Genomic DNA, 24,427 nt, shown 5'->3' with positions numbered 1-24,427 from the left:
CAACAACATCATCATCAGCAGCAGCGGTAGTAGTAGCAGCAATAGCAGCAGTGGCTTCAGCAGCAGCAGCAGCAGCACCACTAGCAGCAATAGCATCATCAGCTGCTCCATAGTCATCACCATCATCATCAGCTGCTCCAAAGTCATCATCAGCAGCAGCAGCAGCATCAGCAGCATGAAGCTCATTCGTCGCGCCCGGTAGGAGGAGCGTGAGCGAGCGAGGGGGCGAGGGGGCGCGCTGTGGATGAACGATCAGAGCAGCAGCAGCAGCAGCAGCGGCGGCGGTGGCAGCAGCGGCGCCGGTTGGGATATAAGCACGGGCACTCCTCAACATCTGAACGTAGCGGTGCCGGCTGCCGTCCACTTGCTTCGCCACAACCAGCACCACCACAACCAGCACCGCCACCACAACCAGCAGCACCTACACAACCAACACAGCCACAACCAACACCACCACAACCAGCAGCACAACAACCAGCAGCACCTCCACAACCAACACCGCCACAACCAGTAGCACCACAACCAGCAGCACCACCACAAACAGCACCACAACCAGCAGCAGCTCCACAACCAACACCGCCACAACCAGCAGCACCACCACAACCAGCACCTCCACAACCAGCACCACCTCCACAACCAACACCGCCACAACCAGCACCACCGCCACAACCAGCACCACCGCCACAACCAGCAGCACCACCTCAACCAGCACCTCCACAACCAGCACCACCTCCACAACCAACACCGCCACAACCAGCACCACCGCCACAACCAGCACCACCACCACAAACAGCACCACAACCAGCAGCACCACCACAACCAGCACCGCCACCACAACCAACACCGCCACAACCAGCACCACCGCCACAACCAGCACCACCGCCACAACCAGCAGCACCACCACAACCAGCACCTCCACAACCAGCACCACCTCCACAACCAACACCGCCACAACCAGCACCACCGCCACAACCAGCACCACCACCACAAACAGCACCACAACCAGCAGCACCACCACAACCAGCACCGCCACCACAACCAACACCGCCACAACCAGCACCACCGCCACAACCAGCACCACCACCACAAACAGCACCACAACCAGCACCACCACCACAACCAGCACCACCACCACAACCAGCACCACAACCACCGCCACCACAACCAGCACCACCACCACAACCAACACCGCCACCACAACCAGCACCACCACCACAACCAACAGGACCACCACAACCAGCACCACCACCACAACCACCACCACCACCACCATCACAACCAGCACAACCAGCACCACCACCACAAGGAGCAGGAACAGCGCAAGCTCGCCTCCCGAGACGCGCCAACAGGCGCACGAGCCGAGCCGTGCCGAGCCAAGCCGACCCGAACCCGAACCCGAGCCGAGCCGAACCCGAGCCGAGCCCGAGCGTCTCCCATTCCGCAGGAGCTCTCCGGCCTCCTCGGGACCTGCCGATGATGCGTGCTGAGCGGCCTCGCCATGGGGCTGTGTGACCGGGGAGTCCAGACGCTCTTCACGAGCGGCGGCGCCTTTGCTGCCTTCGGCCTCATGAGCATCGCCGTGGGCACGGACTTTTGGCTCTACTCGCGGGGCAACTGCCGCAGCAAGGGCGGAGCCGGCGAGAACGAGACCAGCGTGAAGAACGAGGAGGTGATGACCCACTCGGGGCTGTGGAGGACCTGCTGTCTTGAAGGTAACACACACACACACGCACACACACACACGCACGCACACACAGACACAAATACACACACACACAGACACACACACAGACACAGACACACACAAACACACACATGCACACACACACTCACACACACATGCACACACACACACAAACACACACGCACAAACACACACACAAACACACACAAACACACACACACGCACACACACACACAAACACACACACACACAAACGCACACACAAACACACACACACGCACACACACACACACAAACACACACACAAACACACACACAAACACACACACACAAACACACACACAAACACACACACAAACACACACACAAACACACGCACACACAGCGAAAGCGGGAGCCCCAATAGGGTGAGAGGTATTTACACTATGAGACATCTCCTTTACCAGTGGCAAAATATAGTAGTAGGTTTTTACCCTTTAAACTGGTACAAAACTGACACCTTAATACAAGGCATCATGTTTGCAATAACCACAACACAAGCAGTCATAATGCAAACAAAAAGAAACAACTCTGATAATGTCAATGACAGTGCATACAATAACATTATCAGAGTTGTTTCTTTTTGTTTGCATTTTGACTGCTTGTGTTGTGGTTATTGCAAACATGATGCCTTGTATAAAGGTGTCAGTTTTATACCAGTTTAAAGGGTAAAAACCTACTACTATAGGGTGGGAGGTTTTTGGTTGTGGTTGTTGTTGTCTCTTCGCGATTTCTGACTAAACAATAACTGAACAAAAATAAAATCACGACGTTTCGGGCGCAACAGGTGATGACGGACGCTTGTGTTGCGCCCGAAAACGTCGTGATTTTATTTTATTCTCTACCTACGTGACTTTGCCGAAAGAGCCAAAGCCCGTGGATTCCCGCAGTCACGAAAGCTTCGAATCAATACTAACAACAGCCAAAACAACCAAAACAAAACCACGAAGAAATTCGCCCGACGATGTTGGAACGTCGGTGCCTCGCCGAAGCGTCACTGGACTGCCACTGTGTGAATGTCCTCGTCTCGTCGTGGGGTCTTGCCCCCCTCCAAACGCGGGTAACTAATTGGGGGCCTCCCGTCTCACGCGACGCGACCTTTAACCGGCTGGCTGTGTGGTCGGGGTGGCTGGTGGCTTCACGACGCGTCGATTTCGTCTCCACGGCGTTGATCGCTCGCGGGCAATGCTCCTCATTGCAAAGGTCCCCCCCCCCCCCCCGGTGCCACTGCTGGGCCAATCGGTGGGCCGTACCGGTGGCCACTGGTGGGCCAATCGGTGGGCCGCATTGGTGGGCCAATGGGTGGCATGTACTGATGGGCCACTGGTGGGGCCAATGGGTGGCCCGTACTGGTGGCCACTGCTGGGCCAATCGGTGGGCCGCATTGGTGGGCCAATCGGTGGCCCGTACTGATGGGCCACTGATGGGGCCAATCGGTGGGTCGTGCTGGTGGCCACTGGTGGGCCAATCGGTGGCCCATACTGGTGGGCCAATCAGTGGCCCGTACTGGTGGGCCAATCGGTGGCCCGTACTGGTGGGCAAATCGGTGGGCCGTACTGGTGGCCACTGGTGGGCCAATCGGTGGGCCGTACTGGTGGGCCAATGGGTGGCCTGTACTGGTGGGCCAATCGGTGGGCCGCACTGGAGGACCGCATTGATGGGTCACTGATATGCCCCCCCCACCCCGACAAGACACAAATAGTGACACCACTCCCCACCACCCACCCACCCCATCATCATCATCACCACCACCACCATCAACGTGGTGCTGCTGTCACAACGCCCCCCGCAGTGGTTTCAAATGGTGGTGGCGGGAGCCCACGCTCACTCGCACACCGATGATGATGTCTTATCGGTCAAAGTGTCCCCTCCCCCCTTCACACCAGCTCTAATCATTGGTGAAAAACACAAATCTCCTCTGGTGTTGTCACCCCCCCCCCTTCCTCCGCATCGAGAATCAAGTGCTCAGAGGTCGCAAACGGATTTTGATTCCTTACCCGTACCTGTACCCGGCCGCACCAGGGTGGCAAACGGGTAGCCGGGTATCGGATAGGGTATGGGTAACGGGTACCCGATTGCGACCTCTGGGATGAAGCCATGTTGCAGGCGCGGGTGGGTTGATTCTAGGAACTTGAATTGTGAGAAGAGACAAGACGTTGGGAATTGAGTGACAAACGGTTACTCACCAGTGACTCACGGCCTACCCGTACCCGTACCCGGCCGCACCAGGGTCGCAAACGGATACCCGTACCCGGCCTGGTACGGGTAGCCGGGTATCGGGTAGGGTCCGGGTATGGGTATCGGGTAGGGTACGGGTATCGGGTAGGGTACGGGTATCGGGTAGGGTACGGGTATCGGGTAGGGTACGGGTATCGGGTACCCGATTGCGATCTCTGCAAGTGCTGCTACAGGGTTCTACTTTCTGCCACGCCCCCTTTCTTCCCCCCACCCCCTTCTCCCCCCCCCTACCGCCGAGGCCTACTATATAACCTCGTGCCACGGCAGCTCTGTTGCCTACTTCAGCAGTGTTGTGCTTGCTGTGGTTGTCCCACCTGATGACGATTGCTTGTGTTGCGATCGAAACGTCGTGGTCTATTACACTGGTCAACAAAAAAAAACAATATTTTTCTGGCCTGGACTTTTGCAGCTGTTTTAGACTAATTTCAGGGTGCTGATTCCAAATCTGATCTCAGATTTGCTCTATCACATCTCATTTTTATGCTAGCGGCATACCCCATTTTCATTGATTTTACCCGAAATTAACTCTGTCACTTATGATTGCAAGTTGTTGCGAGTCAGTGACTGCTTTAGTGTTAAAATATGGTGCTGTATTTTTAGGATAGTGTGTTTATAATATCATTTTATGTAGATATCCACATTTATTTAATTTTTTCTTCTGCAGTTTTTATTGAAAATGCAATATATGATATCTCAAAAACCTGATGTGATAGACAAAAAACTGATGCCAGATTTGGAATCAGCACCCCAAAATTACCTTAAATCCGTTGGAATACCTTATGCCAGAAAAAAGTGTGTATGACCAGTGTTATTTTTCTACCCACGTGACTTTACCGAAAGAACCAAAGAGTATGGCTTCCTGCGGTCACGAAAGCTTCAAGTCGAGATTTAACAACGCGCGTCTCGAACAGCGGGTCCCTTACAACCCTCGACTGCAGCCTTGCACCCCAGTCTGGTAACTCAATCGTTGTGTAGAAATTATAAAAAAAAATTTACGACGTCGATTAACACGTAAGGGCTTTAACACGTAGGCTTTCGCGACCAATGTTATTCATAATCAACGTTTTTGGGTTTAGATCGCGTTATTTATAAATGTGTCGTAACCCTCCACCACCCGACACGGCCAATCAGTAAAAATGTGTCACGTTGACAAAAGACAAATAGTTCACTGCTTTAGCCCACCGGTGTGTTGAAGCCACAACATTTACAATTTGAGTACAATCACTCCCCCCTTGAATCTTTGCACCTGATGAGTTAATGAGTTAATGATGACGTCACCCTGCTGCTGCTGCTCTATTTAAGAACGGGAGACACAGCAGAGCCTCACCATTCTGGCGAATTGCCCGATGATGCTGGATGCAATTACCAGCGAAACGTCGTACTCAAATTGTAAATGTTGTAGCTTCAACACACCGGTGGGCTAAAGCAGTGAACTATTTGTCTTTTGTCAACGTGACACATTTTTACTGATTGGCCGTGTCGGGTGGTGGAGGGTTACGATACATTTATAAACAACGCGATCTAAAACCCAAAAACGTTGATTACGTAAGGGCTTCTTTGAAACAAAGTTAAGTCGCCACTTTCGTTTGCCAAAGGGCACCGTGATTTGCGTTTTGGATGATTTACTTTCTTGGACGAAGAAATGTGGCCACGTCTCGCTTGGCCCCCACAAAGGGGCATCTCGTACCCCCCCAGGGAGTGCGAGATGCACCCAGGTTCAGAAGAAGAATAACTCTAGATTTGAAGCTTTCGTGACTGCAAGGATTCATATTCTTAGGTTTTTTCGGTAAAGTCACCATGTAGGTAAAAAATCAAAATTAATTTAAAATAAAATAAAAATCAAGTGATGCAGCTAATCTGGCTGTGACGGTCCCACCTGATGACGGAGACTTGTGTTGCCTCCGAAACGTCGTGATTTTTATTTTATTTTATATTAATTTTGATGTTTTACCTACGTGACTTTACCGAAAAAACCTACCGCTCTCAATTATTTAGCTGCTGCTGCTGTGAATTCCCACACACCTGCGATGATAATGATGAAGATTTGGGCCACTGCGATGGACAGCGAAAGTCACACGCGCAAAAAGGTCGCCTCTGAAAAAGTGGTGCTTCACTTGGCGAATAAAATAGTTGAGTGTAACACGCATTAGTCGAATAAATAGTTGAGTTTAACACGCTGTAGTAGTAACAGGGCTTTCGAGACCAATGTTATCCATAATAGAGGATTTTTTTGGGGGGGGGGGGAGGGGGGGGACTTGATGGAGTGAATATTAATGTTGTGTCGTTAAACCCGCCACCACACGACCACACAGCCAATTAGTAAAGGGGTTTGTCACGTAGACACAGAACGTGCCGATTAGTTACTAGCAGAGCACACACACACACACCGGTTATGTGGTGGAGAGTAAACCCACTACAATATTTACAATTATAGTGTAGTGTGTAGTGTAGAGTATAGTGTAGTGTATAGTGTAGTGTAGTGCATAGTGTAGTGTGTAGTGTATAGTGTAGTGTATAGTGTAGTGTGTAGTGTATAGTGTAGTGTGTAGTGTAGTGTATAGTGTAGTGTATTTTGTAGTGTATAGTGTAGTATACTAGTTCAGCACACACCGGTTGTGTGTTGGAGAGTAAACCCTCTACAAAATTTACATTTATAGTGTAGTGTATAGTGTAGTGTATAGTGTAGTACATAGTGTAGTATACTAGTACAGTACTAACCCGTTGTGTGTTGGTGAGTAAACCCACTACAACATTTACAATTATAGTGTAGTGTATAATGTAGTGTATCGTGTGGTTGTATAGTGTAGTTGTGTAGTGTATAGTGTAGTGTATAGTGTAGTGTGTAGTGTAGTGTATAGTGTAGTATACTAGTTCAGCACACACCGGTTGTGTATTAGAGAGTAAACCCACTACAACATTTACAATTATAGTGTAGTGTATAGTGTAGTGTATAGTGCAGTACACTAGTACAGTACTAACCCGTTGTGTGTTGGAAAGTAAAACCCACTACAACATTTACAATTATAGGGTAGTGTATAGTGTAGTGTGTAGTGTATAGTGTAGTGTATAGTGTAGTGGATAGTGTAGTATATAGTGTAGTATACTAGTACAGTACTAACCCGTTGTGTGTTGGAGAGTAAACCCAATACAACATTCACAATTCATTGAGTTTAAAGATTTCGCTGGCTACATCATGATCACTTGTGTGACAGCGAGAGGGCGACAGTGAGACTCGTCGACATCTAAATCTCAATACTGGGACTTTCCTTACGATCGGGTCAGGTCCCAGCTGTCTGTTCGTAAGTCCAACTTGATTCCTGACGATTCCGAACACGTTGTATGGCATGTACACTAAATACGGGGAATGGTTTTAAAAGTTGTATAATCTCATGTAGATGTAGATGCCACTGGTTCTTCATGTTCTGCAGATGTAGATGCCACTGGTTCTTCACGTTCTGCAGATGTATATGCCACTAGTTCTTCACGTTCTGCAGATGTAGATGCCACTGGTTCTTCACGTTCTACAGATGCAGATGCCACTGGTTTTTTACGTTCTGTAGATGTAGATGCTACTGGTTCTTCATGTTCTGCAGATGTAGATGCCACTAGTTCTTCACGTTCTGCAGATGTAGATGCCACTGGTTCTACACGTTCTGCAGATGTAGATGCCACTGGTTGTTCATGTTCTGCAGATGTAGATGCCACTGGTTCTTCATGTTCTGCAGATGCAGATGCCACTGGTTTTTTACGTTCTGTAGATGTAGATGCTACTGGTTCTTCATGTTCTGCAGATGTAGATGCCACTAGTTCTTCACGTTCTGCAGATGTAGATGCCACTGGTTCTACACGTTCTGCAGATGTAGATGCCACTGGTTCTTCATGTTCTGCAGATGTAGATGCCACTGGTTCTTCATGTTCTGCAGATGTAGATGCCACTGGTTCTTCACGTTCTGCAGATGTAGATGCCACTGGTTCTTCATGTTCTGCAGATGTAGATGCCACTGGTTCTTCATGTTCGGCAGATGTAGATGCCACTGGTTCTTCACGTTCTGCAGATGCAGGTGCCACCTGTTATTCACGTTCTGCAGATGTAGATGCCACCACCATCTATTGTGCGGTAGTTGAACTTATGGCTATCGGTCGGAACAGGCAACTGGACATATGGACAGGTTTGTTCGTATCTCTGAAAGTTCGTAAGTCGAATGTTTGTAAATAGAGGAGTCCCTGTACAGCCCTCTACATACTAAACTAAACTAATACAGTATTGTGTTTTTTACTTTACCAGGTAAGGTCCCACTGACATACGTAGCTCTTCTTTCAGAAGCGACCTGTCTTTCACAAATGATAGTTCAACGAAGTCGCTAATCACGTGGACAATTATAGCAGTCAAAATACAGAATGAGAATTATTATTTGTACCGGACAAATCCGATGAGCTATAAAGCTTTTTTTCCACAGATGTCCAATAGATACTCTAAACGCGTGACGTTGATTTTTAATGTGGAGAGAAAAATCGGAGGACCCTAGCAAAGAAATCCACGTGACCACAGGAAGAGAGACACACAAACTCCAAATATACAGCAGGTGTCAGGGGCGGGATCAAACCCACGACCTCCTGTGCACCAGGCGAGGTAGTTAACATCTACATGTCCTACGACAGCAGTCCTCTTGCTGTGTTTGTTTCACATCTGATGACGGTTGCTTGTGTTGCGATCGAAACGTCGTGATCTATTATTTTTTCCACCCACGTGACTTTACCGAAAGAACCAAAGAGTATGGATTCCTGCAGTCACGAAAGCTTCAAATCAAGATATGAAAAATAAGAATAGGTTTTTACCCTTTATGGCAAAATAAAACAGGAGTTGTGTTAAGATGTTCAAACACCAAATAAGAAACGTTTTGCAATGAATCAAGTTTCTGCGTTAACCACACACGCTACTTGTGGTGAACATGCAAACAAACATGGCTCTGATAATTAATGTCTTTGAAACTAATTGGCCTACACCAGAGACAGCAGCCTTCTTTATGGCCTAGTCTCACGACCAGTGTCAGATCAGAGAACAGCGCTAAAAGGCGAATAGCACAAAGACCACGCCACTATCAGAGCATTTATAGCTCGAGGTGAGCAGCTACATCACACTATTACTATTAGTTACACTATTAGTTACACTATTAGTTACACGAATAGTAATAGCAGACGATTAGTGTCATTATTCACACGCCTATTTACAAACAAAAATGGCCGTCAGAACACGTGAGGCCGCGGGAGCTGCGCTCTTCCAAATCATCGTCTCGATTGCAAACTCACTTGTCCAGAACTGGTTATTGTGTTTAGTTCGTTGGCTAAATAGCGTGCGAAAGAAGTTTAACATACATAGAAACGACTATGCACTACACAGTACACTACTATATACAATACCCTATACACTACACTACTACTACTATACAGTACGCTACTATACACCACACTATACACTACACTATTATACACTACACTACTATACACTACACTACTATACACTACACTATTATACACTACACTACTATACACTACACTACTATACACTACACTATTATACACTACACTACTATACACTACACTACTATACACTACACTACTACACACCACTACTATACACTACACTACTATACACTACACTACTATACACTACACTATACACTACACTATACACTACACTACTATACACTACACTACTATACACTACACTACTGTAGACTACACTAGTATACAATACACTACTATACACTACACTATACACTACACTACTATACACCACACTACTATACACTACACTACTATACACTACGCTACTGTACAATACACCACTGTACACTACACCACTATACACTACACTATACACTACACTACTATACACTATACCACTATACAATACACTACTATACACTACTATACACTACACTACCATACACTACACTATTAAACACTACACTACTATACACTACACTATACAGGACACCACTATACACTACACTACTATACACTATGCTACTATACACTACACTACTATACACTACACTACTATACACTACACTACTATACACTACACTACCATACACTACACTATTATACACCACACTACTATACACTACACTATACACTACACCACTATACACTACACTACTATACACTATGCTACTATACACTACATTACTATACACTACACTATACACTACACTACTAAACACTACACTATACACTTCACTACTATACACTAGTAGTGTAATCTACTATACACTAGTAGTCTGGGAGGTCTTGCCGCCGAGGGTTTTAGAGAGGGACGTTTGGTTGGTTCGATTAGGGAAGTCGAACTAGTAATGATCTTGTTAGTTAACTATCACGTTGCCATACATAGCAGGCGTGACCAAAAAGATCTCCAAAATTCTAAACAAACATAAGATCCAAGTCCGATTCAGTACAGTACATAAAATCCGTGATCTAATTCCATCTGTGAAGGATGTCGTTCCTGACTTACAATACCCTGGAGTCTACAAACTGAGTTGCAGCTGTGGTGATTGTTACATTGGGGAAACGAAACGTCATGTCTCTGATCGTGTCCGCGAGCACAAGTCAGATCTGAAACACGGCAAAATTGAGTCTTCCGCCGTTGCCGATCATTGCTACAACGCTGTGGGCTCTCATGATATTGTTTAATCCGAGACCAAGGTGCTCTGCAAACCCTCTGGCTACCATCAAAGATTTGTACACGAAGCCATCCAGATATACAAACACAGACATCATTTCAACCGTGATGATGGGTAAAAACTGAGTAATCATTGGAAAGATGTTATTAACCATGTAAAAAAAGATTTAACTGCACATTTTTGGACCATCTTATTTGACAGGCACTATTCTACTTCACCGAGTGTTGACATCCCCAGCGTTTAACATCACTCTCCTTTTTTGTATTTGTATTGTCAACCAACACTGGGTAAAACAACATATTCTTAGGTTTTTTCGGTAAAGTCACGTAGGTAAAACATCAAAATTAATGAAAATAAAATAAAATAAAAAACAAAAATCACGACGTTTCGGAGGCAACACAAGTCTCCGTTATCATTCGGCTGTGACGGTCCCACCTGATGACGGAGACTTGTGTTGCCTCCGAAACGTCGTGATTTTTGTTTTTTATTTTATTTTATTTTCATTAATTTTGATGTTTTACCTACGTGACTTTACCGAAAAAAACCTAAGAATATGATTCCTTGCTGTCACGAAAGCTTCAAATCTAGAAGTAAAACAACATGCGCAGTGTCGTTCTCTTCTAGCATGTGCACCTGTTGTTCTATTTTAGCCCCGCCCCCCCCCCAATACGTTCCATTCATTGGCTACCACATTCAGATAAGCCCCTCCCCCCCTCCTCCCCCCTTAACTTGTATTTAAGAACTTGCATCTTGGAATCTCTGCCTCACTTGATACAGTAAATCTAGCTGTGACGGTCCCACCTGATGACGGAGACTTGTGTTGCCTCCGAAACGTCGTGATTTATTATTTTATTTCTCTTATTACTTTTATTAATTTTAATTTTATTTTTTTACCTACGTGACTTTACCGAAAAAAACCTAAGAGTACTATTAGACATTATAATAAAAAATGTATAAAAAGTCAATCCCATGTGTTATTTAAATTGTTGTCATATTTTAGGCAGGAAATTCGTTTTCAAATTTATATTTTTTTTTCTGGGTTGAGACCCCCAGACCCCCTGGAAGATTTGGTCCCCCCCAATGTTGACTCCATGGCTACGGCCTTGGTGTATAGTACGGTGTATAGTAGTGTAGTAGTGTAGTGTATAGCAGTGTAGTGTATAGTGTAGTGTATAAAGTAGTACTGTAGTGTAATGTATAGTGGAGTGTATAGTAGTGTAGTGTGTAGTGTATAGCAGTGTAGTGTATAGTGTAGTGTATAGAGTAGTAGTGTAATGTATAGTGGAGTGTATAGTAATGTAGTGTATAGTGTAGTGTATGTGCGTTGAACTTCTTTCGCACTGTACGTAGCCAACCGCACACCCCACACACCCCACACACACACACCCCACACACACACACACCCCACACACACATACACCCCGCACACACACACCCCGCACACACACACCCCGCACACACACACCCCGCACACACACACCCCACACACACATACACCCCACACACACATACACCCCGCACACACACACCCCGCACACACACACCCCACACACACATACATCCCGCACACACACACCCCGCACACACACACCCCGCACACACACACCCCACACACACACACAGCGAAGGCACCCGACTCGGGAAACGAACCCGTCCCCTTCTAGCTGCCGGACCACGTGGATGTCACCACTACATTACCCCCTACCGCCTCCTCCACCCCACAAAGCTGTCCGGGTGAAGCCCCGGGCGATGAGAGAGGCGCTTGCGTGCAAAACGACCACGTCAAGTGGTAGCGGCTGGCTGCTGCTGCTGCTGCTACACGCACGCTGATGATGAGATATACTATATATAATATGTATTACGGAGTGCTTAAACGCTGACAGATCACAGTTCTCATGGCGTATAGAGAGAGATATAGTTATGGCTTCAAACTGCAATAGCCTTCCTGTCAAGATTAAATGAAATCAATGGCCGTGTTACACTCAATGGGCTGCTGCTGCTGCTGCCACTGCCGCTGTTACCGCCGCTACTGCTGCTGCTACTGTTGTTACTACTGCTGCTACTGCTGCAGCTACTGCTGCTGCTACTGCTGCAGCTGCTACTACTGCTGTTACCACTGCTGTTGCTACCGCCGCTACCGCCGCTGTTGCTACTACTGCTGCTACTACTTCTGCTGCTACTGCCGCTGTTGCTACTGCTGCTACTGCTGTTTCTGCTACCGCCACTGTTGCTACTATTGCTGCTGCTGGTACTGCTGCTACTGCTGCTGCTGCTGTTACTGCTGCTGCTGCTACTGCTGCTACTACTGCTGCTGTTGCTACTACTACCACTGCTCCTACTGCTGCTGGTACTGTTGCTACTGCTACCACTACTGCTGTGGTATAGAGGTTGACAAGGCCGGACTTTCGATTCCCCACTTGGACACACGTGTGTCGACAAAGAGCTTCCCGGCTCATCGGATTCCTCCAGGAGGATTCCTCCAGGATGAAGGATGATTCCGATCTCCCGGCCACGCGCCACTCAGAGCGGTGGGGCGAGCTTCTTGAATGAGGGCAGCGCAGAGGAGGGCAAGGGCAGGGTAAGGCATGGGCAGGGTCTGGCAGGGCAAGGCATGGCAGGGCAGGACAGGGCAGGGCAAGGCATGGGCAGGGCTAGAAGGGACGGTGGCCAGTGGTCACGAGCAGTGGCATGGAGGCGATCCGAGGGATGGAATCGGGTCCGCGGGGTTTGGTGTGGGGGTCGCTGGGACGAGGACTCGTCAAGGAATGACAGCCAAAGGCGGGGGAGAGAGAGAGAGAGAGACCCCCCCCACCCCCCCGAGAGAAACAAAACATTTAGCTGGCGACGGGCGACTACGGCCAGCCTCTATGTAACTGGGGCGACGTTTCGGGTAATGGCTCTTCAGAGCACATCAATTATTTACGTGATGTGAATAAGGGTCCTTGTCCGAAAGAAGGCACGCAAAAAAAATCGCCGATGATTGTCAACATCACGATTATTATTATTCATATTCTTTGGGTCTTTCGGTAAAGTCACGTAGATAGGTTCAAATTAATACAAATAAATAAATAAAACTACGACGTTTCGTCTTGTGTTGCGATCGAAACGTCGTAGTTTTTTTTATTAATTTGAACTTATCTACGCGACTTTACCGAAAGACCCACAAATTATGAATTCCTGCAGTCACGAAAGCTTTAAGTCAAGATTATTATTATTATGATACACTTACAATCCGTAGGTGGAGTTTGGCTTCTATATTTGGGGGAGTTGGGGGGTGGACAGGGGTTTGCTTTGTCCCTCACATTAGGAAATCGCGTGTGCATATAATGAATTGATGCATTTTTAAATCTTAATTGTAGACGACTGAAAATTAAATTTCGATTTAAATCTTTCGTGACTCCAGGGATTCATCTTCTTGGTTCTTTCGGTAAAGGCACGTAGAAGGGAAATAATAAAATAATACAAATAAAACATAATAAAATACAATTCTCGCTGTCTTTCCGACAGACCTGTTCTTCACCTGAGGACGGCTGCTTGCGTTGTGGCCGAAACGTCGTGAGAATTGTATTTTATTATGTAAAAATTTTATCATTTTATTATTTCCCTTCTACGTGACTTTACTGAAAATTAATTAATAAAGGTGCCCAGCCCACCGATGTGACTTATCCTGACACGCGGTGTTGTTTGGACAGGGAACACGTTGAGTTGTTGATGTTGTTGATATTGTTGTTGATATTGTTGTTATTGTTGATGTTGTTGATGTTGTTATTCATGGGCAGAGTTTGCAGCGAGGGGGGTCAAGGGGGGGGGGGGGGGCAACGCCCCTACCAAACTTGGCACCTTCATGAATTTATTTTCAGTAGTTGACGATTATTAGTTTTAAAATAAATGTTTTAGATTCACCCCCGATTCCTAATGGAAGGGACAAAGCGAACCGCTGGTTGGTGGGTGGAGTCACGTGTGGTATCGTGGATAGATCCGTGGGGCGGGGGGGTGAGGGGGGTTGGCGAAGTGGCGATCCGTTCCGGGTTTGTGTTTGTGCTCGAGTCGCATTGCGCCCTCAGCGTGGCAACATCACCATGACGACGACGCGAAGCCACGTGCTAGACCCCCCCCACACCCCCACTCGGGGTGGTCTGACGTCACGCGTTACTGTGTGACGTCGGTGGCGATGACGACGACGACCCGAAGCCACGTGCAAGAGACACCCCCACCCACACACCCCCACTCGGGGTGGTCTGACGTCACGTGTTACTCTGTGACGTCGGTGACGATGACGACGACCCGAAGCCACCTGCTAGAAACAACCCCCCCCCCACACACCCCCACCCCCACTCGGGTTGGTCTGACGTCACGTGTTACTCTGTGACGTCGGTGGCGATGACGACGATGACCCGAGCCACGTGCTAGAGACAACCCCCCCCCCCACACACCCCCCCACTCGGGGTGGTCTGACGTCACGCGTTACTGTGTGACGTCGGTGGCGATGACGACGACGACCCGAAGCCACGTGCAAGAGACAAAGAGACCCCCCCCCCCACCCCCCGCCCAAACATAGAAGTCAAACTCCGCCGATGGTGTTGTCGTTGTCGATGTTAACGGCGCTTTGTGCGCCACCGCCAACGCAGCAGCAGCAGCACCCAATCAGCTGTGAGCCCTGTCGGACTTCGAGCGCCAGTCGATGTGTCGCCCGCCATTGATTCGTCCTCGAGCCTGACCACAAGGGGCCCACGGCTCGCTCGCCAGGACCCCTCCCCCCCCACCACCACATCCCTCGTCCGCGTTTCATTGGCCCCAGGAGACGCATTTGAGTGGCCCCACGGCGTCCCCCGCGTCAGCAGCGTGGAGCAGACGAAACGAGTCGCGTCGTCAGCCATGGAATCAGTGGGGAGGTCGCTCCCTGCTCCTATGCTGCTCCCACTGACACGGAACTCCCCCCCCCCCCCCTTCCTCCTTCACCCCCACCTTGCACCGCACCCAAAGCCATCTCATCTCATCTTGGTTCTTTCGGTAAAGTCACGTAGAATGGAAATAATAAAATTACAACATACTATTATTTTATTATTTCCATTCTACGTGACTTTACCGCAAGAACAAAGAAGATGAATCCCTGCAGTCACGAAAGCTTTTAATCGAAACCATCTCATCTCACTTCACACACTCTCCTAACTCTCCCTTCTAATCTCACTCCACTCCCCTCCACGCACTCCCCTATTTACACACTTTTGGGGCCACCCTGTATCACAACAACAACAACCCTATGTGTCCTGACTTATGGGCCATTCTGTATGAATAACATTTCACCGGGCCGAGGAGTGTTTTTCCAGCCCCCCACACCCCCCCCCCCGTGCCCTCCTCGTCGCATCTGCGAGGAGGTTTTCTCAGCCGCGTTCCGGGGTCCGCTCCCCGCACGCGCTCTCACCTGCGCCGTGGCGTTCATCTCTCCCCCTCACCCCTCACCCCCCCCCCCCAAGTCTCTTTCATCTACCGAGGGCGGCTCCCCATAGCAGTTTGTCAGCGTCACTCCCCCCTCTCCCTCCCCCTCTGTCTCTCTCCCTCCCCCCTCCATCCCCCCCCTCACCCTCTCCCTCCCCCTCTGTCTCCCTCCCCCCTCTCCCCCCTTACCCCTCCCTCGCCCTCTGTCTCCCTCTCCCCCTCTCCCTCCCCCTCTCCCTCCCCCTCTGTCTCCCTCCCTCCCTTGGGGCTGTGTTTCTCTCCATGTCTCTCCCTCTCGTGTTTTACGCTCTCAGCACCCACTCCGCCTCCTCCGTGCCTCCAGCTCTCTCCCTCTCACTCCCCCACTCACTCACTCACCCCTCACTCACCCTCCCACTCACTCACTCACCCCTCACTCACTCACTCCCCCACTCACGCTCCCACTCACTCACTCACCCCCCCACTCACTCATCCCCCTCACCGGATTCATCATTGCATTTGGGCGCACGGCTTGAGTCGTGAAACGATGCTCCAGGTCAACTCTAGGGAAGTGGTTCGTGACATTTTGCTTGCAGCGTAACTCTGAACCTGTCTGTGAACCCCTACCAGCCCCTACCCCTGTCTGTGAACCCCTACCCCTGTCTGTGAACCCCTACCCCTGTCTGTGAACCCCTACCCCTGTCTGTGAACCCCTACCAGCCCTACCCCTGTCTGTGTACCTCTACCCCTGTCTGTGAACCCCTACCACCCCTACCCCTGTCTGCGTACCCCTACCACCCCTACCCCTGTGTGTGTACCCTCACCATCGGTGCACGTTCACAGCACTTGCCCCCAACAGTCTGTCGAGGCTACACGGGGGGGGAGGGGGGTCCTTTGTCTTTGTGTAAATAATAACCCGAGCTCGTGTGTTGCCCCCCCCCCACTCCGTGGAGGCTCCTACAAGGGGATGTGCAAGAAGATCGATCACCTCCCAGACGACACGGAGATGGAGGCCGACTCAGCCGAGTACCTGCTACGTGAGTGGCTCCGTCATCGTCGTTATCGTCAACGTCGTTATCATCGTCGTCGTTATCATCGTTATCATCATTGTCGTTATCATTATCGTCGTTATCATCGTTATCATTGTCATCATCATCGTCATCATCATCATCGATATCATCATCATCGTCATCATCATCGACATCATCGTCGTCATCATCATTATCGTTATCATCGTCGTCATCATCATCATCTTTATCATCATCGTCATCATCATCGTTATCATCGTCATAATCATCATCGTTATGATCTTCATCATCATCGTCGTTATCATCATCGTCATCATCATCATCATCGATATCATCGTCGTCATCATCATCGTTATCATCGTCATAATCATCATCGTTATGATCTTCATCATCATCGTCGTTATCATCATCGTCGTTATCATCATCGTCATCATCATCATCGATATCATCGTCGTCATCATCATCGATATCATCGTCATCGTCGTTATCATCGTTATCATCATCGTCGTTATCATCGTCATCATCATCATCATTGTCGTTATCATCATCGTCATCATCATCGATATCATCGTCATCATCATCGTCATCATCATCATCGATATCATCGTCATCACTAATCGATATCATCGTCGTCATCATCGTCATCTTTATATATCATCGTCATCATCATCGATATCATCGTCGTTATCATCATCGTTATGATCTTCATCATCATCGTCGTCGTTATCATCATCGTCATCAACATCGTTATCATCGTCATCATCATCAACCAAACCATCGACTGCCAACATGGTAAACACTCCGCCACTGCCGCTGCCTTCACTGCTTTAGACGAGGAACGGACGACGATCCGTTTCCTGCTTCCGAACAGACGATCGAGTCGGGATAACCGCATCTAAAATTGCATCTCCTAATCCGCCGCTATTAATCCGTACGATGAGAAGAAATCCCTCGACGGATGCACGATCGGAAATGAGACGCTCCTGCGCCAGAGGCAGACGAGAGAGAGACAAGCGTGATGATTGGGACCATCTGTTCCTCCACCCACCCACCCACCCCCCCTCGGGTCGGCGTGTGTCCGCGTGCCAGGCGTGGTGCGAGCTTCCAGCGTCTTCCCCATCCTCAGCGTGACCCTGCTGCTCTTCGGGGGGCTCAGCATCGCCGCCAGTCGCTTCTACAAGTCCAAGAACAACGTCGTCCTCAGCGCCGGAATATTTTTCGTGTCGGCAGGTCGGTTTTTGTGGCCGCGCCGCGTCGGGTTGCGTGTCGCGTCGCGTTGTGTGTCGTGATGTCGTGGTCACGTGTCGTCACGTGGTGTCATGTGGTCACGTGGTGTCGTGCCACGTGGTGTCGTGTGGTGTCACGTGGTGTCGTGTCACATGGTGTCGTGTGGTGTCACGTGGTGTCGTGTCACATGGTGTCGTGTGGTGTCACGTGGTGTCGTGTCACATGGTGTCGTGTGGTGTCACGTGGTGTCGTGTCACATGGTGTCGTGTGGTGTCACGTGGTGTCGTTCCACGTGGTGTCGTGTGGTGTCACGTGGTGTCGTGTCACATGGTGTCGTGTGGTGTCACGTGGTGTCGTGCCACGTGGTGTCGTGTGGTGTCACGTGGTGTCGTGTCACATGGTGTCGTGTCGTGTCACGTGGTGTCGTGTGGTGTCGTGCCACATGGTGTCGTGTCGTGCCACGTGGTGTCGTGTCTCGTGTCGTGTCACGTGGTGTCGTGTGGTGTCACGTGGTGTCGTGTCGTCTCGTGGTGTCGTGCCACGTGGTGTCGTATCGTGTCGCAACATGTCGTGTCACGGGCTTGGTTCACCCTATCCTCGTTCTGCTTTGTCGCTTCCCTACCAGAGGGGGGGGGATGGAGGAAATAACAAGTATAACCCGTAAAAACAAAGTTTTTCACTATAAATCCTTTATATGCGTGGCGGCTAGAGTCCTCTCGTCCTCTGGCTTGAGATGGCTGCCACCTATGGGTCAGATGATGGCATTGCACCATTAAGCAATTGGTAATTAAATATTATATTTTTGTCATAAAAAGTGTAAAATTTTGGAAATATTTTTTTCACGAACATTAATTGTCACGCACAACGAGTCTGTGTGGAAAATGTCAGCTCGATTGGATCACGGGAAGTGGGTTAAAAAACGACCAAAAATGTTGCACGGTCGTAAGCGCGCAAGCAAGCAAGCAAGTGTCATTATTCTATAGGATTTAAAAAGAGACGATGTTTTCAAGAGGGTGCTGCCACGGTTTTCAAAGTAGGATGGGAGCGTGGTGGGGGGTGACATTGATGCTGCTGCGGTGGCTAGGAGATGTTAACTGCCTCGCCTGGTGTACAGGAGGTCGTGGGTTAGATCCCGATCCTGACGCCTGCTGTATATTTGGAGTTTGCGTGTCTCTCTCTGTCATCATCATCACGGTGGCGATGAGATGTTAACTACCTCGCCTGGTGTACAGGAGGTCGTGGGTTCGATCCCTCTCTCTCTCCCCGTGGTCGCGTGGATTTTTCTCCGGGTCCTCCGTTCCCCCCCCGTCCCGCGTTTAGAATCGACATCACGGAGTTATTTGGCTACTGCCATGAATTTCCACGAGATGATGATGATGATGACGATTAGAGACTTCGTTGAAGCTACAATTTGTGATAGCCACGTGGTTGCTTCTGAAAGAAAAGCTACTACGTTGCTCAGTCGGGGACTTAACACGGTAAAATAAAAAAAAATAGTTGAGTTTGTAATTTGCAGATAAATTAGTTTTTTTTAAATCAGCGTTGGGATGGTTGCGTGGGTGAGTGGGTAGGTGAGCGAGTGGGTGGGCGAGCGAGTGGGTGGGCAAGCGAGTGGGTGGGTGTGTGAGTGAGAGGGTGGGTGTGCGAGTGGGTGGGTTTGTGGGTGGGTGGGTGAGTGGTTGGGTGTGCGAGTGGGTGGGTGGGTGAGTGGGTGGGTGTGCGGGTTCGGTGGGTGTGCGAGTGAGTGGGTGGGTGTGCGTGTGGGTGGGTGGGTGTGTGTGTGGGTGTGCGGGTTGGTGGGTGAGTGGTTGGATGTGTGGGTGGATGAGTGGGTGGGTGAGTGTGTGGGTGGGTGGGTGAGTGGGTGGGTGGGTGAGTGGGTGAGTGGGTGGGTGTGTGGGTGTGTAGTGTACTAATTCAGAGACACTAGTAGGAGGCGTTATCCCTCTTGTTTATTCCGTCTCTCACAGCCATTGGGTATAACTCCATACCGGGTATGGACAGCCAACATGCTTCCAGACCCACAGCTCGAAGAGGCAAAGACGACGACGACAGCAGCATGACGAGTTTAATTCCCAATGGCAGCAGGCCCCGACTGGAAGTCGGAGCTCGCCTTTTATTCTCCCCAGTGTGGACAGGCTCTGCCCTCGACCACGCCCCCTTCTGGATCCCACGTGTCCAACTGGTAGAGGGGGCTGCTACCCCTAAATCCATTGTCTACCAATCTCCCAGCGCCACACACTACAGTGACTCATTCAATGTCACTACATTATCCCCCCCCCCCCCCCCCCGCATGACACAGCCGTCCCGGCTGGCCTTTATATGTCACGTAGCGGGACGATGAGCACAATAATATCCACGCGACATTCGCAATGCTGGACAATGTGCATGATAGCCAACAACTCGCAGCGCGTGACACAATAGCGCTGCTCTGCGGGGGACAGCACACGGCCACGCTCTCCAATCCATTCTCCACCTGCGACAATATGGCGCCGATCCTGGTCTCGCTGGTGTCCGTATCCAACACAAATGGCAACGTGAAATCGGGGTCATGTTTTCGCAGGTGTAGAACGAGGCCATCACGCAGCATAACAAATGCGGCCTCCTCCTCTTTCCCCCACCGAAACCTCTGGCCTTTTGCCGTGAGAACGTGGAGCGACTTTGCGATCGTTGCAAACGTGGGCACGAAGCGGTGGTAATACGACACAAACCCCACAAAACTACGGACCTAACCCACCGACGTGGGGGTCGGCCACTCACGCACGCAGTCTTTGTAGGGTCTGTGGCGATCCCGGACTCGATAACAACGTGACCCAGGTAGTGAACCGATTTTTGCAAGAGGTAACATTTCTGTGGCTTGAATTTCAAATTAGCCACCTGCATTTTAACAAATACCGCACGCAACCGCTGCAGATGTTCCCGGAACGTGCGACTGAAGACAATCACGGCATTCAAATAGATCAGATATGACTCCCATTGGAGCCTCGACAGTACCAACTCCATTAGTCGCTGGAATGTGGCCAGAGCCAAGTGAAGCCCCATCGGAAGCACCTTAAATTGAAACTGCCCTTGCGGTGTCCGGAACGCGGTTTTAGGTTTTGAACTTTCATCCAGGGGCAACTGCCAAAACCCCGACAATAGATCAAGGGTGAAGAAAAACCACGCCCCCGACAGGGCATCCAACGAAGCGTTCATCCGTGGAAGCGGATACGTGTCCTCCACGGAGACTTTATTTAATTTCCGAAAATCCACACAAAAACGCAAACTCCCACCCTTCTTTTTAACCAGGACAATGGGAGCACCCCACGGACTGGTGGATGGGGAGATTATATCGGCGGCCAATATCTCATTGACCGCCTGACGAACGTAGTCCTTCTCCTTCGGACTAAACCAAAATGAGTTCTGACAAATGGGAGCGGCGCCACCCGTGTCGATATGGTGATGCATCAGGGACGTGCAGCCCATATCGAATTTACCCTTACTAAATTCCTGAAACAATGCCCGCAACTCGCCCCTTTGCTCCTACGACAAATCCGGATTTCCCACACACAACGGATCCATCCACGAGTCATCCGACACCGCTTCCCGTTCAACCGCGGCCACGACCCGAGTGGTTACATCATCCATTTCTCCACAACACGCCACTGTCATGTGGGCCAACACCGTACCCGCCTGTGTGACCGCAGTACCCAGCCCACCATTTAATACTTGCAGGAAGGGCTGCTAATCCCCCTGACTATCATCTGGGCCCCTATCAAAGTGAGACCACGAACCGCTCTATTTGAAAGGGTTAAAAGAACCCAAACTGTGCGTATGCTTGCCACAGCATTGCCCTGTCCTTCTGGGGAATAGCAAAAAATGCTGCGAAGGCATCATCTCGCATGGTGGGAAGAACATGTAGCACCTCCACGTCGGACCATGCTGTGAGCTCGCAAGTGGCGGCGAAACGCCGCCGGAAGGCCACCCAATCACCCCCCGCAGCCAAAAATTCCTGAATAAAAGGAAGCCGCTGCGTGAGGGAAGGTGCTCCCAGATGAGCTGTTAGCGGCAGGTTAAATTATGCGGGACTCGATTCCCACCATTGGTTGGCAGTGACGGCAGAGTCGCCTGTTTGCTGCCCCCGAGTCGCAGCCCCCTCCACCGGCTCTTCCTTACCCAGCTGCCCCACCAGCGCCGTCACCGCGTAGAGCAGCTCCACGATGCACTGAGTCCCCGCAGCCCTTCGCCAGCCGACAGCGGCGCGGGATCGTCATCCTTCGCCCGCTACCCCACTGGGACCACCTCTCCGGGACCACCATTGGGGTCCCGGCTGTCGGGGCTGCCCGGGAACCATCATCGCTCGAGGATATGCTGATGCAGGACCTTCTCTTTGTGGATTTCGACATAGTCTATTCCTCCCATAAGTATTTCGAAAAGAAATTCCCAACAACCCTAAAACATTTTTTTTCGATAACACTTCTGACACCAAATGTAGTGTACAAATTCAGAGACACTAGTAGGAGGCGTTATCCATCTTGTTTATTCCAGCTCTCACAGCCATAGGGGATAACTCCATACCGGGTCTGGACAGCCAACATGCTTCCAGACTCACAGCTTGAAGAGGTGAAGATCACGATGACAGCATCATGACGAGTCCCATTCCAGATGGCAGCAGGCCCCGACTGGGAGTCGGAGCTCGCCTTTTATTCTCCACAGCGTGGCTAGGCTCCGCCCTCGGCCACGCACCATTTTGGATCCCCCAGAAGGGTCCGGGTTTGGCCCGTGGGTCCAACTGGTAGAACGGGCTGCTACCCGTAATTCCATTGTCTATCCCCCAGCGCCACGCGCTACAGTGACTCATTCAATGTCACTACAGTTGTGTGAGTGGGTGGTTGAGCGACTGGGTGAGCATGTGAGTTAGTGAGCGAGCGCGTGGCTAGTCGGGGGCCCCAACCAAACATAACACCGCGTGCGCGCGACTTCTCTCTGTCTCTCCCTCTCGCCCCGCAGGCCTGAGCAACATCATCGGCATCATCGTCTACATCTCGGCCAACGTGGGCGACCCCAACCAGAGCCAGTCGAAGAAGAACAGCTACTCGTACGGCTGGTCCTTCTACTTCGGCGCGCTCTCCTTCGTCGTCGCCGAGATGGTCGGCGTCCTCGCCGTGCGCATCTACATCGACAACCACCGGCTGGAGCGGGCGCGCTTCCGCCCCGACTTCCTCAAGAGGTCCACCGTGGCGCGCCTGCCCAGCTACGTCTACCGCTACCGCAGGCGCTCCCGCTCGAGCTCGCGCTCCAGCGACGACGAAGGCGGCGAAGGCGACGGCCCGGCAGCTGCGGCCGCTCGCTCCGACGACGACGACGACGACCGGACCGCCGCTCTCAAGGGCTACGTGACTCCCCCGCACCATCCTCTCCATCCTCCGCCGGTGGCGTTGACGCTGTCGCATTCCCAGCAGCTGCAGCAGCAGCAGCAGTCCGCCAACGACATGGCCATGTACGCGCTCGCCAACAGGGACGGTGCGGGCAAGGGCATCCTGGGACCCGCGTCCTACCTCAGCTCGTCCGAGCGGCTGGCGGCTGAGGCCGGCTTCCTGCACGTCCACAACTGCGTCCACAAAGAGCTGCCGGAGGGCCTGCTGAGCGGCAGCCTGGCCAACAGGAGGACCACGCCGGTGTGATCGTCCGCGCTGATGAGAGCTGCTGGCGGAGAGCGGCGGCGTTGTTGGTTTTTTTGTTCTTTTGAGTCGCCCACTCCCCACACCCCCCCCCCCCCCCCCGTAACTTCACACTGCTGGGGGCGCCGCGGGGTGGGGGGGGGCTGGGGGTGCCCCCCCCCCCTTCACCTCCAACCTCTCTGTTGTCAAATGCCGAGCTGCGAGATGGCCCGGTAGGACGGGGCCCCCCCAGGTCATGTGACACCGTCATGGAGCTGAGCGGTGTGGATAGTTACTCATTCATCACCCACCCCACCACCACACTTCGAGGACCCTCCCCTCTCTCCCTCCCCTCTCCCCCCCCCTCCCTCCCCTCTCTCTCCCCTCTCTCTCCCCTCTCTCCCTCCCTCCCCTCTCTCCCTCCCCTCCCCTGCCTCCCCTCTCTCCCTCCCCTCTCTCCCCTCCCTCCTTTCC

The 24,427-nt window shown here is 50.8% G+C and overlaps 1 protein-coding gene across 1 annotated transcript; it reads left to right on the top strand.

Moving 5' to 3' along the window:
- Window positions 1-1,416: 1,416 nt before the first annotated feature.
- LOC144736010 (voltage-dependent calcium channel gamma-2 subunit-like) lies at window positions 1,417-24,006 on the top strand. The gene is made up of 4 exons (XM_078618641.1): window positions 1,417-1,712; window positions 17,013-17,096; window positions 18,177-18,317; window positions 23,304-24,006. The coding sequence occupies exons 1-4, from the start codon at window positions 1,499-1,501 to the stop codon at window positions 23,975-23,977; spliced, it is 1,113 nt and encodes a 370-aa protein (XP_078474767.1). The 5' UTR covers window positions 1,417-1,498; the 3' UTR covers window positions 23,978-24,006.
- The last annotated feature ends 421 nt before the right edge of the window (window positions 24,007-24,427 follow it).

This window comes from Lampetra planeri, chromosome 58 (genome assembly GCF_965212315.1).
Source record: "Lampetra planeri chromosome 58, kcLamPlan1.2.h2, whole genome shotgun sequence".
NCBI classification, from domain to species: Eukaryota; Metazoa; Chordata; class Hyperoartia; order Petromyzontiformes; family Petromyzontidae; genus Lampetra; species Lampetra planeri.
The sequence above is the reverse complement of the archived record's forward strand: the minus strand, read 5'-3'. Positions and strand labels throughout refer to the sequence as shown.